Consider the following 14,660-nt stretch of genomic DNA (forward strand, 5'->3'; position numbering starts at 1 on the left):
GACCAAGGACTGGGAAGTGGGAGATCCCAAACCAGCTCCATTTTCACCTTGCTTGGACACAGTTGGCAGAGTGGCCTCCTCGTGTGGCATAAGTTCCTATCATTCTATACCTAAGCAGAACCTGTGCGTGACAGATAGGGAAGTGTTAGTGAGGGTAGAGTAACTTTAATAATGAGGAAGAATGGAACTAGGGTAATCAGGAAAATGAGACTGAATAGAATGAATACATAGAAAAAGAGTTGGTTGCTGAAGGGAGTAGTGATTTGACTGGCCAGTGGCAGTAGGGAAATGATTGGGGGATATTTTATCATACGGAGAAAGTGGAGGCTGAGTTTAATCCTTTAGGAAGTTTATTGTCTTCCAGCCTGCTGAGTGCACATGTCTGCAAACACAGCCCCTACCGAGAGCCAAAGATCAAAACAGCAGCTCAAGATAAGCCACCAAACTAGCCTGGGCCTCTGCTGGCTCACACCAAGGAGACTAATGTTCAATTAAAACAGAAAATGCTTGAAACACTCAACAGGTAAGGCAGCATCTGTGGAGAGAGAATGCAGAATGTCCTTTGTCAGAACTAATATTGAATCAGAGACAGGGATTCACTAAACTCTCTGTAAGTAAAATAACCGTAATAAAGAAAATAATAACACTAAATGCTGACAAATTCCTGGGATGAGATACTGTTCGCAAAACTATAACGGAAGCAGATGAGAACATTGCAGATTCCTACAATCTTCCATACTTGTCTCGACTTGGAAACTATTTCCTTAGATTGGAAAAATGTGAATGTTACTGTTATTTAAGCAAAATGAGCAGTGAAAGCAAAGAACTTATAAACCAAATGGCCCAAGATATATCGTCAGGAAATAACACCAGGATAAGAGACTGAACAGTTTCATGGTTGATGAATCTGACTGAAGGTTTTGAAGTAAATGATGAGACTGGACAAGGCAGACGTAACTTATACGGTCTTCAAGACGTTGGGCCTGAAGGGCCTGTTACCATGCTGTATATAAAATTTAAAAATAAAATTTAAAAAAAAGATCTCTGGACTACCTGAGAGGTGTACAGAATGGAGTGTTCCAGGGATCGGTGGCAGGAAATGTATTGAGCCAGTGTTCTCGGTTGCAATGTAACAAAAACTAGTTCAACCCATTAATGAACTGATTGGTTTAATGTTTCAAATTGCTTATGAATGTTCTTGCACACAAAAGGTTGAGAAGCATGGCAAATTTGCTTGTAGTGTGCCAGGACTGTTATTAAAAAACATCTAGTTTATAAAAGAAATGTGATTTTTATATAACTCTTAGGAATGATGCAGCTTAAACAAAGCAAGAAAATGCTTCATATTTCTGCACCATTTTTAGGGTCAGTGTCTAATCAAATCAGAACCTTTTCTTCATTCCTCTTTCTGTGCAAGGATCGTGCAAGGAGGGCGCTCGGAGATGTGGAAGGATCTGCTTTTGAGGCCACTGAGGCAAATGAAGGTGGGTGCAGCACTGGATACAGCGAAGGGCAAACCACTGCACTCATTACTGCAACCAGCAGGGCTCAGGGGAGGTGGGGGGTGGAGGCAAGAGGTAAATCAGCAATTTGGACATTAGTTGCAAGGTGCCACTAGTTACAGCACTGGGCCAACGCTGGTCACGGTGCTGGGAATTGCCCAGCGATGAGTTGATTACCAGATCAGGCATGGCGTTGGCTGCAAAAATGGTAACAGGACTAGTGGCACTGCCATGTACAAAGTGTGGTGTGTTGTACCAGGGCTGGGCAGCGTATTAAATACTGCTTTGGCACAGCACTGGTTAGAGTACTAGATGCTGCTTCAGGCAGAAGACCAGGCACAGCAGAATGTGGAGCAATAGGGTCATTCTGCACGGAAACGGGCCCTTGAGTCCACCAATCCCATTTACCAACACTTGGCCCATAACCTTCAATACCCATTTCTGACTATAAGGGACCTCGATGAAATCTCCTCTCAAACTGCTCAGCTCCAAGGAGAACAAACTCAGCTTCTCCAGTCTAATTGTGTAGCTGGAATTCCTGATTCCTGGACCCAATCTCAGGATCGAAGTGAGGGAGGTGGATTTGTTCCTATGTATCAGTATTTTGGCATAGGGTGACTAGCTTCCTGACTCCCTGTCATTTGGTTTGTATGTTTTGTACGTTTGTTAATGTTAACATTGTTGATTTCCTTTTGTACCAAGAATCCTGCCAACTTGAGCTGATACTGGTCCATGCTTCCAAGTTAATAACAAATTCTTCTATAACCAATCCTCGATGACCTGTGAACCGTTTACTTATGGCGGCTGTCTCGGAAACGCGAATAATTTTGTCACTGAACGGCAATGTTTGCACACCTGCCGGACTGTAGGTAAGTTACCAAGAACAAACTAATCCTCAGTAGGCATCTCATGGTAATTGTCAATGCACGTTCCTGTGGCTATAAAGGCAGAATAAGTCAATAGTCAACTCTCAGAGGGTGTCCTTTCCCATATTCTCACAGTAATGGCAAATCAACGTACCCCATGTAACAGCAAGTGTCCAGCCTATATTCTACAAAAACACCAAGCCAATAACCCTCTGGTAATAGTTTGTGTCAGTCTGTTTTGCAGTGGCAACAGTGAGTGAATAGGCCCCAGCCTGTATTCCCACAGTAATACTGAGATACACCCTCTTGTAATTGTGGGAATCCAGCCTGTGTTCCCATAGTAACCATGAGTCAAATCTCTCTTGTGACAGTGAGTGTCCATCCTGAATTACAATTGTAACAGCAGGCTAATATCTGTTTAGTGAGGGGGAATGTCCTGCTCTCACAACTCCACAGTCAGACAAACATCAGTCAATGTCCAGTTAGTATCAGTGTGTGTCAGCGCAAAGGGCCCTCTAGTAAGAGTACATTGCTATCTCTCTCGTCCTGGTGAGAGACCAGCCACCATTCCTACAGGAACAATGCCAGTATCCTTCTGGTTATGGTAACTATTCAGCTATTTACAACGTCAAAACTATTGAACAGATTTGTTAAGCATGATTTGCCTTTCACGAGTGTGCATTGACTCTGCCCAGTCCTACTATTATTTTCTATATCATTTTCTAAGTAATAGATCCTAGCATTTCCTCACTACTGATCTTAGACTAACTGGTTTGTCGTTCAAAAATGTGCTGCTGGAGGAATTCAAGCAGGTCAGGCAGCATCTGTCGGGGGAATCAGACAGTCGGCGTTTGGGTCGAGACCCTTCATCTGAATGGTTTGTCATTTTGTGTTTTCTCCCTCACCTCCATAGTGAGGTGTCATGTTCCAGACTATGCTTCCTTTGTGTCCTTCCCAATGAAGGGTCTTCTATCTAAAATGTTGACTCTGTTTCTTGTCCCACAGATGCGGTCTGACCTGCTGAGTGTTTCCAGCATTTTCTGCTGATGTTTTCTTGTGCCGCTTTTCATTTGCTCTTTCCTGAATCCCACCCCCCCCCCCCCCCCCCCCCCGCCACAGTCCCCACTCCACTTCCTACTTCCTTCTCTACACCTAATTTAAATCCCCATTTACTACCTTGGTCATCTGCTTTGCCAAAACACTGATTCTACATGTCAGCACTCTGTTACCATGGTGCCTCTTGAAGCAAAACCACTCTAAACCCTGCATTTAACTTTCTAATCTGCTTATCCTTGTGGTAAATAGCACGTGGCTCAGATAACAATCCAGCATTAACACCTCTGAGGTTCTGATTTTCCCCCACTTCCTCAAAGTCGTTCAGCAGAATCTTATTCTTAATTCTAACTTTGTCATTGGTTCCTGCATTGACAATTGGATTCTTCCCCTCCCACTCTGTTCTTCTCCAGCCTGGAGAAAATGTCATTAACCCTGGCACCAGGAACAGAACACAACCTCCAGAACTTCCAGTGTGGTTTCAGAGAACAGTATCTGTTCCTCTGACTGTACTGTCCCTCTGCACAGCTACATTCAGAGTCAGATGAATGTCAGATGGACTCTTGACCTCACAAGGGCAGGCACAGTGGTGTAGCGGTTAGCGTAACATTATTACAGTGCCAGTGACCTGTATTCAATTTGGCTAACTGTCTATAAGAAGATTGTACATTCTCCCTGTGTGTCTGTGTGGGTTTCCTCCGGGTGCTCCGGTTTCCTCCCACATTCCAAAGATGTACAGGTTAGGAAGTTGTGGGCATGCTATGTTGGCACCGGAAGCATGGCGACACTTGCGGGCTGCCCCCAGAACACTCTACACAAAAGATGCATTTCACTGTGTGTTTTGATGTACATGTGACTAATAAAGAAATCTTATTTTATCTTATCCACCTCGTTATGACCTTGCACCTTATTGTTTACCTGCACTGCACTTTCTCTGTAGCTGTTACACTTTATTCTGCATTCTGTTATTGTTTTACCTTGTAGTACATCGATGCACTGTGTAATGAATTGATCTGTATGAATGGTATGCATTCACTGTACCTCGGTACATGTGACAATAATAAACCAATTCCAATTCCTTTCTCAACACAACCAAAGGGCCATGTCAGTCTCTCAGACCATAGAATCCAGGCAGCTGCCCCCCCCCCCCCCCCCACCTTCCCTCATATTTCATCTCAGCAATTGTAATCTGTGGCTCCTGGACACTTGCTGCAGACTTACTTCTCCGGAGGCACAGAGGCCTCCAGGAACTCCACACACTGTCTGTTCTGCCATCTCAAATTGTCTTATTCTGTTGCATTGGATCACTAACTCCAGTTTACGATTTCTCCTCGGCTACTGAATTGATTAAGTTACGCGTGAATGAAACTCACTTAACGAATAAATAAAAAGCTTAAAATATTATAGCTATTAAATTACTCCTGGCCCTAGTGCTCGTCTCGTTTTTTATACTAAAAGCTCATTTAAATTCTCCTGCTCTGTGCCTGTGCTGATATTTTTGCTTCCTGCAGTAACAGCGATTTTATCCAAAATACAAAAAAAATGCAAATGATGGAATCCTGAAATAAAATGTTGGAACCTTTCATCAAGTCAGGCAGCATATGTGGAGAAAGACACAAAGTGAACACTTCAGATCAACAACCTTTCATCAGAAAATAAGTATGTTTTAAGTTGCAATATAGAGGAAGGGGTGGAGAGAACAGAGGAATGTCTGTAATACGGTGGAGGCCAATATTGTCCAGGTGACATAATGCTTTCTGACCCATCCAGTTAATAGAGAAGGTGGATAATTCGAGGGGGAATAAGAAACAGGGGGACATGCTGGAACTGTGAGAGGCACAACACAGCAGTTACTGGAAATCTGCAAAAACAGAGAATGCTGGAAACACCCCAGCAGATCAGGCAGTCCACCTGTCCTTTTAACTCATCCTTTACCACCATCCAGGGACCCAGACTGTCCTTTCAGGTGATACAGCGGTTCATTTGCACTTCTGTGTACTGTATTTGGTGCTCATGATGTGGTCTCCTCTACAAACCAAACGCAGATCGGTTGATCACTTTTCAGGACACCGTTGTTCAGTCTGTAAGCCTGACTCTGAGCTTCCAGTCCATCACTTCAATTCTCCCTCCAACTCCCATTCCCACCCCGGCTACACCGTTCCAACAAAGCCAAGTGTAACAACAAGGAACAGCACTGTATCTTCCACCGGGGTCTCTCGCAGCCCTCAGGACTCAGGACTCAATATTGAATTCAAATTTCAATAACCATCCCATGCCATGAACCAGCAAGTTCTGATGGAAGGTCATTAATTCAGTTTTTTTTCCCTCTGTGGAGGCTACTATATCTGCTGAGTATATCCAACACTATTTCAGATTTACAGCAACTACTGTGTTCTGTGGTTCACAATTTTACAATGTGAGTTTTATTGTCTCTTGAGCTACCGTCACTCAATCATTACTTAGCTTTGAGGCCATTGCTTCACCAGGACAACCTTGGTCTCCAACCGATCACTGACATTCCCTTTGTTCCCTTGACACCCCCCCCCCCCCCCCTTGCTGCAACTTAAAACATGATTGTCTTCCGATGCAGGGTCACTGACCTGAACCGTTAACTACATTTCTCTTTCCACACATGCTGGTTGATCTTCTGAGTATTTCCAGCACCAGAGATAATATCCTCAGGTTTGTGGTGTCCAGTCAGTGTGCCTAGTATCCCCCTGCAACAGCAAGTTTCAAGCACATATTTGGATACAGAGATTGTGTCCATAACCTGTGGTAATAGTGAGTATGCAGCCTGATTTTCTTAAGTAACTGCGACAGATTATCTCACAGATTATAGTAAATGCATAATCAACGTTCCTGCACATACAATGAGTCATTATACCAACACTACCATTGACCTGGAAATTGGACCCACTTGCACCAATTTTACAGGCAAGTTGAACATAAAAGTGACTTCACCCAATTAGATTGCCCTGGTGATCACCTCTGGGTAAAATTGTATCCATCAGGGAATTTGCTTGGGTACTTCCTGTGTGATCTACCTTGGCACAGCACAAATTTCTCCGGTTTCATTGGTTGGTTTAGGATGATTATAATAGAAGTAATGAGTAGATCTGCAGGGAGCAGCTGGCAACGAGTTACCACACTCCGGCATCATCTTGAGCCTAATTCACGGACCTGATGATAAGTCTCATGTACATCGAAACACACAGTGAAATGCATCTTTTGCGTAGAGTGTTCTGGGGGCAGCCCGCAAGTGTCGCCACGCTTCCGGCGCCAACATAGCACGCCCACAACTTCCTAACCCGTACGTCTTTGGAATGTGGAAGGAAACCGGAGCACCCGGAGGAAACCCACGCAGACACACAGGGAGAGCGTACAAACTCCTTACAGACAGCAGCTGAAATTGAATCCGGATCGCTGGCGGTGTAATAGTGTAATGCTAACCGCTACACTACCGTGACTGCCCTGCTAATGATGTGCAGCAGTGAGATTAGTCATCCTTGTTCCCAAGGGGACTGCCTAATATGTGTGTGTGTGTGTGTGTGTGTGTGTGTTCAGATGGCAGCCCGGGTGTGTCTCCTGATACACAGGAGCTCCATCTTGCTCTCTGTGCCTGCCACCATTACTCAGTGTCACTCTGAATATTGTGGAGTTCTCTCCCTCTCTCCTGCAGCCTCTCTCTTCCATGGCAACCAGAATGTGTCACCATTGTCTACTTACCTCAGTGAAGTAGCCTTTAAGTGCTGCTGCCCTTGTGTCAGAAATCGGGTGAGGTCTGCTCGAAACTGTGCAGGCGGTGTTTCAACACCTGATTCTGTGTTCAGACCATTATCATCAGTTCTGATGGTGCTTTTGGCAAATTTCATGAATCTTAGCTGGGGATTGGATTGGACATTAGTGCCATACACAGCAGATGTGCAGCACACCAGCAAAGGTTGAATCCAGTCTTTAGGCTATTGTGTCAGTGATCACTGTTAATAGTGAGTGTCCATTATAGTGAATTAAGAGTGAGTACCTTTACTGTAATGTTTGGTTAATAGCTCTCTGGTAATAGTTATTGTCTTACCTGCATTCCTACAGTGAAGATCCCCTCCCACCAGCCCCCCTGAACTTCCAGTGCACTCCTAGATCCCAGCTGGAGGAGTGCACTGGAAGTTCAGGAGGGCCGGTGGGAGAGGATCTTCTACTCTCACAGAGTGGAAGCACTTCATCCTTGATTGCAAGGGGCAGCCTAAGAAGAAGTAGACAGTGTGTCATTGGCCTGGATGCATTGACGCTGGCTGGCGATTTTGTAGAGAACTGTTGGCTCCAGTGCAGGTACCTGTGGTGGCACGAGAGACTGGAATCTCTGGCAACACACAAGATGCTGGAGGAACTCAGCGGGTCAGGCAGCATCTGTGGAGAGAAATGGACAGTTGACGTTTTAGGTTGAGACCCTTCGGCTGGACTCAGTACTGAGGAAGAACGCATGGCTGTGGTAGCGAGTATGGTCAAAGAGCTGGAGAGCAGCAGAGATCACAGAGGGGGAGCAGTGAGAGATGGTCTCACAGAAGTCATCGAAGAGAAGAGGAAAACTTCTTCAAAGTGGACATAGAGTAGAAAAATGGAAACACGAGAGACTGCAGATGCTCAGTCCAGATGAATGGTCTCAACTTGAAAAGTTGACTATTCATTTCCCACCCACAGATGCTGCCTGACCCACTGAGTTCCTCCAGCAGCTTGCTTGTTGGTCTGGTACCTGTAGTTCTTGGTCTGCCCTGAGCCGAGCACTGAGTCCAGCAGGGGTTCCATAAGGTACTGAGCTGCTGGGCTGGATACCTTGATATCTGCTCCTCAGCTTCACACCAACAATGACCGACACTGCAACATGGCCCCATTTGCTTCAATAGGGCTGCAGACCTGCACGGAGAGATAACCTGCGACTCAGGAGCTGGAGGAGCTGAGACATTTGTTCACTTGAACTAAATGAATGCTTTTATAAATTTTAACAAGTTATATGTTTTAAAATCAATTTATTATTTTTGTAACATAAATTTTAGTAAATGAATTTTGTTTTTTTTAAACTGTTTGCCTGTTTCTCCTGTCTCTTGAGAGAGATTTAGGAACAGTGGGATTGTCTTTTGAGTTGTCAGAGGCCATTAGGGCAGGAAGGGCCAGGGCCTGAGGCCTGGTCTGTAGTTGCAGCTCGAACTACCTCACCGAACAGCTGGGCATCTGCAAAGGGCAACGTAACAGTGGGCACCCCGTGGGAGTTGAATTCGAGGCAGGGGCCGGATCAAGCAAGCCCCACAGATTATCCCTCTGGTAATAGTGAGTCCAGCCTGTGGCTGGCCGGCATCATCTCACCTGCAGGAGATGATGGATTCCAACAGAACCCCAGAATCCATCAAGCTGCTTCAGGCGGGTACTCAGAATGAAAGACAGCCATTCCCCGAGGGATATACTATGGGCTGAGGTCTCTGGAGAGGCCACTTCACCTACAGCACCTCATCTGATGACTAAATGAGTCACTTCTGGAAAGAGAGTCGGGCACAGGTGTCACATCTCATTGGCTGATGATACTGGGTGACCTGAGACCTTTGATCGGTGTAGCCAACTATTGTGGAGCAACTGTTGAGACCACTGATTATTGTGGAAACATGCCCCTCCCTGGCAGGGCACCGATAACGTTTTGTTGTAGTTTATAGACCTGAAACGTTAACTGTTTCTCTCTGCCTGACTTGCTGAGTGTTTCCAGTATTTTCTGTTTTTATTTCAGAATCTGTGAGTTTTTATTATTCAGCTGTACTGTTTCCGCTTTTCAGTATCAATGTTGAAATGAGGTGAAGCTTTGTGCGCTCTGATCTTTGTTTAGGGCCAGCTCCCTGCACAGTATATCCTTCAGGAAATGGCAGTCTTTCATGCTGAGAATGTGGGGAAAATAACATTGGATTAATGTAGGATTGGTGTGGATGGATGGTTGATGGTCAGCATGGACTCGGTGGGCTGAAGGGCCTGCTTCCGTGTTGTGTCTCTCCATGTCTATGTCTCTGGTACCTGCTTGAACCAGCAGTACTCTTTGCTCAGTAAAGTCTGGGATTCTGCTCAGACAGAAAGTTAGGACAAGCCAGTATTGCTGCAGTAACTGTAGGCCAATACCCATTTGGAGAAGGACACCTTCCACTCCCCACCCTGTGTTTCTACACAAACACTGTGTCCATAATCCCCTAATGAGAGTTCATCCTGCAGCCCCTCTGTAACAGTACCCCTCTGTATGTGTCATCTCCTGTTTGTTTTCAAACAGCAAAAGTGAGTCAACAGCTGCCTGGTAATGATGAGAGTCTGACGGTATGGTGACTGTAAATGTGGATTAGTATTCCTTTGGTAATGGTGTGAATCCTATCTAAGTTACTTAAGTATCCATGGGTCATTATACATCTGATGAGAGTGGGTGTCCAGCCTGTCTGCTTACAAGATAATGTGTCAGTCACCCCGGTAATAGTGACCGTCCAGTAACTTTACACTGCTGTTCCTTGAAGTGTGCGCTTATTTCCGGGTCTGCACAGACATTGAGCATTAGCATCTCAGGGAATAATTGTTCCTTATTCCTGAGCGCCTACTGGCACAGCAAGTCAATGACCTACAAGTAAGGGTGAGCATCCCACCAGTGTCCCTTCATTAACAGTGCCATTATTTCTATAGTAACAGTGTCTACCGGCCTTTGATGTAAGGGCGGGAAACTGTCCAGTTTGTAACAGATTGTTGATTTCTCCATTGCTCGGTAAAGTTGTCACATTCGTGTATTACTGCGGTCTCAGTGGGAATAACTGGCTATATTTAGGGTCCATCACTCCTAGTGTAACAATCTGTCAGTATCGCACTGGTGACTCAGTGTCCTCTCCTGAGCTTTTTAACCAGTGTATAACCACTGCCATCAATCTTGCTTCTTATTCCTCTTTTCTTCCTCTGTCACAGCTGCCTGCAGATTGCCCATAGAAGTCGGCCCTTGCAGAAAGAGCATTGATCTCTGGGCATTTGATTCTGTTGCTGGCAAATGTGTCACCTTCATGTACGGTGGGTGTGAAGGCAACGGGAACAAGTTCTACACGAAGAAGGAGTGTGTGGAGTACTGCGACGCAATCCCAGAAGGTGCTGGATGTTCCTTGTAGTCTCCTGTTCCCACAAACTCCAGCTGATGATGGCTTTGAGCTGATTCGCCTCGTTATTTCAGCTCCATGGAACTGGATGAGGTCAAACTCGGGATCACCAACCACTGTGCTACCTCTGGTGTATTTTCATAGATTTATAGAGTTATACAGCACAGAAACAGGCCCTATAGCCCAACTGGTCCATGCCAACTAAGATGCTTATCCAAACTATTCCCATTTGCCTGTGTTTGGCCTGTTACCCTCTAACCTTTCCTATCTGTGTACCTGTCTGAATGTTTTTTAAATGTTGTAATTACCTGCCTCTACCACCTCCTCTGGCAGCTCGTTCCACATACCTACCACCCTCTGTGTGAAAAACCTGCCTTCAGATCTCCTTTAAATCTTTCCCCTCTCACCTTAACTCTATACCCTCCAGTTTTAGACTCCCCTACCCTAAAAAAAACTGTGACAATCTACCCTATCTATGCCCCTCATAATTTTTATAAACCTCTATAAGGTCACTCTTCAGTCTCTTATGCTCCATGAAAAGCAGCCCCAACTTATCCAATCTTGCCTTATAACTCAAGCCCTCCAGTCTAGGAAAACATCCTTATGAATTATTTCTGCACCGTTTCCAACTTAGTGACATGCTTCTTGAAGCCTGGTGGCCAAAACTGCGCACAATATTCCAAGTGTGGCCTAACCAATGTTCTGTACAACTCCAACATGACTCACAGCTGATGAAAGCAAGCGTGCCTTATGCCTTCTTCACCACCCTTTCTACCTGTGTTGCCACTTTCAGCAAACTATGTACTTGTACCCCTAGGTCTCTCTCTGTTCTACAACACTCCAAAGGGTCCTGCCATTTACTGTGTAAGCCTTGCCCTTGTTTAACTTCCCAAAATGCATCACTTTGCACTTATCTGAGTTAAATTCCATGACTCCTACCACCAAGCCAATTTTGTATCCAATTGGCTAGCTCACCCTGGATCCCATGTGATCTAATCTTCCAGACCATCCTCCAAGGTGTCACACTGTTGCGTTCTGCCTGTGACGAGCCAAAGGTAAATAATCTCTCTCTCTTTTCCAGGGGAGGATGAGCTTCTGGCTGTTCCAAAGTAAACCTAGCCAGGAATAAAAGTTTAAGGACAACACTGGAAGTAATGATTAGAAACAACGATTTAAAGCAGTGGCTCACACAGGGAACAAGAGTCTGATTCTAAAAACAAATGGCAGAGGCAAGGAACTTGCACATGCTCATGTTCAATAGAGTGACCATGTTCTTTAATATATTCATCAATAAACACCAAATAATCAAATGAATCTGTTGTCTGTCTCCAGAATGTGGATTGCTAAACGTGTAATAATCAGTTCCACACAAGTAATTCCCAGAGTCTTTCCTTGAAAATAGTTTTATTGTAGTGAGTATAATTTGTTGGGAGTCTGTGTGTAGTATGTAGAGTGGATGGGTGTAAATTTCAGGGTGTAGTATGTGTGACATTTATGGGGGGCTATGGGTGGTTTGTTGTGTTAAGTGTGGGTAGATTAAAGGATAGATTTTGTATTTGTTGTAGGGAGGGGTGTATGCAGTTGTAAGGAGAGGTGTATGTAGTTTGCAAGACAGCAGGAGTAGATTTTAGCAAAAACAAACTGCTGGAGGAACTCAGCAGGTCAGGCAGCATCCATGGAGGCAAAGGGATGGTTGAGCTTTCAGGTTGAGAGCCTGCATCAAGATATGTAGCTTGCAGACCTGGGTATGTGTGACTTGCAGGGTGCAATTTGTATAGTTGTAGGGCAGATTGTGTGTAATTTGTGGTGTTGGGTGAATGCAGTTTGAAGGGTCATTTATGTGGTGGTCTTAGGGTGGGTTATGTGTAATTTACAGGATTGGGCATGTATGATGTTGGGGTAATACATGTAGTTTATAGGCTGTAGTGTGTAGGGAGTGTTGTACAGTTTGTAAGGAGGGGTATGTACTTGTATAGATCGTAGCTAGGGTTGATGTACTTTGTAGGGTGTATGTGTGTACGGTTTGTAGTGTGGGCTGTGTGTAGTTTCCAGGGAGGGTTGTGCAGTTTGCAAGCTCTGTGCAGTTTGTAGAGGATGTTTGTGTAATTTGTAGGGTGAGAGTGTGGGGTAGGTTGTGTGGGGTTCTGTGGTTGGTGAGGTGGGGTTTGCTTTGCCTGTGTAATTTGTAGGCTGGGTGGTGTGAAGTTTGTAGAGTAGGGTTTGGTGCATTAGGGGCGTGTGAGGTTTTCGGTGTGTTGGAGGAATGGTTCATTGAGGGTGAAGAGCACATCTGGAGTGGGTGACAGTGCTTTCAGGGCGTAGCAACAACGAATGGGAGGTGGTTCATTGGGGGGAGGTGTGGTTATGGGTGCTCAGTGTGTTGCAGGCTGGGGCAAGGCATTGGGAGACTGTGTCTTTGGGGGGGGGGGAGGAGTTGGGGGAGTGTTTGGATGGGGCAGGGATTTGGGAGTTGTGGAGGCGGTGAGTGGGCAGGACAGTGAGTTCACTGGGTGGGGGTAATGGTGAACCGGGGCAGTGAGTTGGGAAGGCTGTGTCGCTGCGGTGGGGCAGGGTGGATGAGTTGGGGAAGGTGGGGAGTGGTGGAGGACGGTGTTGGGAAGAGTGGGGGGGGGGGGGCAGTGAGTTGTGGGTGGGGCTGAGGAGCCGGTACCTCCCGCCCCACAGCTCCAGGGACCTTGCCCTCATTAACATGGCGGCTGCCGCCGGACACCAACCTGGGAAAGAAGGTCTGAGCCTCTGAACAGGATATGAGGTAGGAGCTTCACCCCCTCCCCCGGAAGTGATTCTGCGGTTGACAACATGGGGGAAACAACGGCGGCAGCTCGGTGAGAGGACTGAATGGTGTTCGCTGTGAGGGGCCGGGCGGGGCGGGGAAGGAGCTCCCTCGGGGGTGGGGGGGGGGTCCCTCTGGGAATACCTCAGAGGGGAGGGGGCTCCCTCGGGGGGTGTGGGGTCCTTTGGGTGTTCCTCGGGGGTGGGGGCCCTCAGGGGGATCCGTGGTCTGGGTGTCCCTCGGGGGGGGGGCGGTGTCCCTCGGGGGTGGTGGTGGGTCCATCGGGGGGGGGGGAGGTGGACCCTCAGGGGGGTGCGGGGTCCTTTGGGTGTCTCTCAAAGGTACCTCAGACTTTTCCCCACATCCTGTTTACCCATTTCAGGTATTCCAGCGGCTGTGAAACATTAACGGCGTCCTGAGCCAGCAAATTTAACTTTCCCTTACAAGGATTTAAAATTCTCTATTTGTCCAGCTTCTTCTTTGTTCAAAATAATGGTCGTTTTTGAAATATATTGTGTAAGAAATCCTCCAGTTTGCTGGAGTCTGTGACCATCCTCCTCAGTGGTTACATTTCCGTGTTTTGTAATTATGATTGATCTGCCCAAGTTGAAGCAAATAAATACTTAAAGAAAAACCTTCGTGATACTATCTCCTGGCAAACAGCAACCTCCTTCTATCTGCAAAGCAACTGTTCGGCAATACTCTACTGTCCGTCTGTTAGCCATTTTCATATCCCCCATTGTCACTGTGCCTTTAGACTTAGAGGGTGTGATTTTGCTAATGTCTGATGTGGGACTGGAAGTCCAGGACTTGCTTCTGGAAGTTAATTTGCATGAAACTCGCCATTATCTCATGAAAGCCCAATCAAGTTTGTCAGATGCTGTTTTTCTTTAACAAATCTGTGTTCACTTTTATTGATTACTCTACCTTCTTCCAAGGGATCATGATTTTTTTGATATTGTTTTAGATTGTACGATGCTAGACTGATTCACTTTTAATTTCTGCGTTCATATCTCCTTTTTTGAATTGAGTGTTTGGATCCCTTCATTCTTTGGATCTCTGATCAAGCTATAATAGTTTGTATAAAATTTAGAAACATGCCAATCTCTTGTTTTTTAATGCTCAGTTCATTAATATTGGGAATACTGGATGCAAGTGGTACCAAGGCATGCATGCATAATTTAGAGGTTGCGTGGTTGTAAGTAAATGATGAGTTTCACAGCACTCTTGTGTAGGGACTATGTAGTTATATGTAATTGGAATTGGTTTATTATTGTCACATGTACCAAGGCACAGTGAAAAA

The 14,660-nt window shown here is 45.7% G+C and overlaps 2 protein-coding genes across 5 annotated transcripts in view; both read left to right on the forward strand.

Moving 5' to 3' along the window:
* The first annotated feature begins 1,398 nt into the window (after nucleotides 1-1,398).
* LOC127582260 (inter-alpha-trypsin inhibitor-like) lies at nucleotides 1,399-11,877 on the forward strand. The gene is made up of 4 exons (XM_052037426.1): nucleotides 1,399-1,484; nucleotides 2,205-2,371; nucleotides 10,382-10,555; nucleotides 11,645-11,877. The coding sequence occupies exons 2-4, from the start codon at nucleotides 2,278-2,280 to the stop codon at nucleotides 11,674-11,676; spliced, it is 300 nt and encodes a 99-aa protein (XP_051893386.1). The 5' UTR covers nucleotides 1,399-1,484; nucleotides 2,205-2,277; the 3' UTR covers nucleotides 11,677-11,877.
* A 1,503-nt stretch (nucleotides 11,878-13,380) lies between these two features.
* exd3 (exonuclease 3'-5' domain containing 3) overlaps nucleotides 13,381-14,660 on the forward strand; it is a 137,622-nt gene continuing 136,342 nt past the window's right edge. For 2 of the 4 annotated variants that reach the window (XM_052037326.1, XM_052037330.1), the window contains exon 1: nucleotides 13,381-13,409. The gene's annotated coding sequence lies outside the window, so the exon portion shown is untranslated. The remainder of the gene's footprint in view (nucleotides 13,410-14,660) is intronic. The other 2 variants (XM_052037332.1, XM_052037328.1) reach the window with 2 other exon arrangements.

This window comes from Pristis pectinata, chromosome 23, assembly GCF_009764475.1.
Source record: "Pristis pectinata isolate sPriPec2 chromosome 23, sPriPec2.1.pri, whole genome shotgun sequence".
Taxonomy (NCBI): domain Eukaryota; kingdom Metazoa; phylum Chordata; class Chondrichthyes; order Rhinopristiformes; family Pristidae; genus Pristis; species Pristis pectinata.

Excerpts from the sequence above, each read along its gene's own strand:
- LOC127582260 (XM_052037426.1), top strand. The coding sequence starts at position 2,278 with ATGACCTGTGAACCGTTTACTTATGGCGGCTGTCTCGGAAACGCGAAT. Across the intron at positions 2,372-10,381 it reads GCACACCTGCCGGACTGTAG|CTGCCTGCAGATTGCCCATA; the intron begins GTAAGTTACCAA and ends CCTCTGTCACAG. Across the intron at positions 10,556-11,644 it reads CTGCGACGCAATCCCAGAAG|GGGAGGATGAGCTTCTGGCT; the intron begins GTGCTGGATGTT and ends TCTCTTTTCCAG.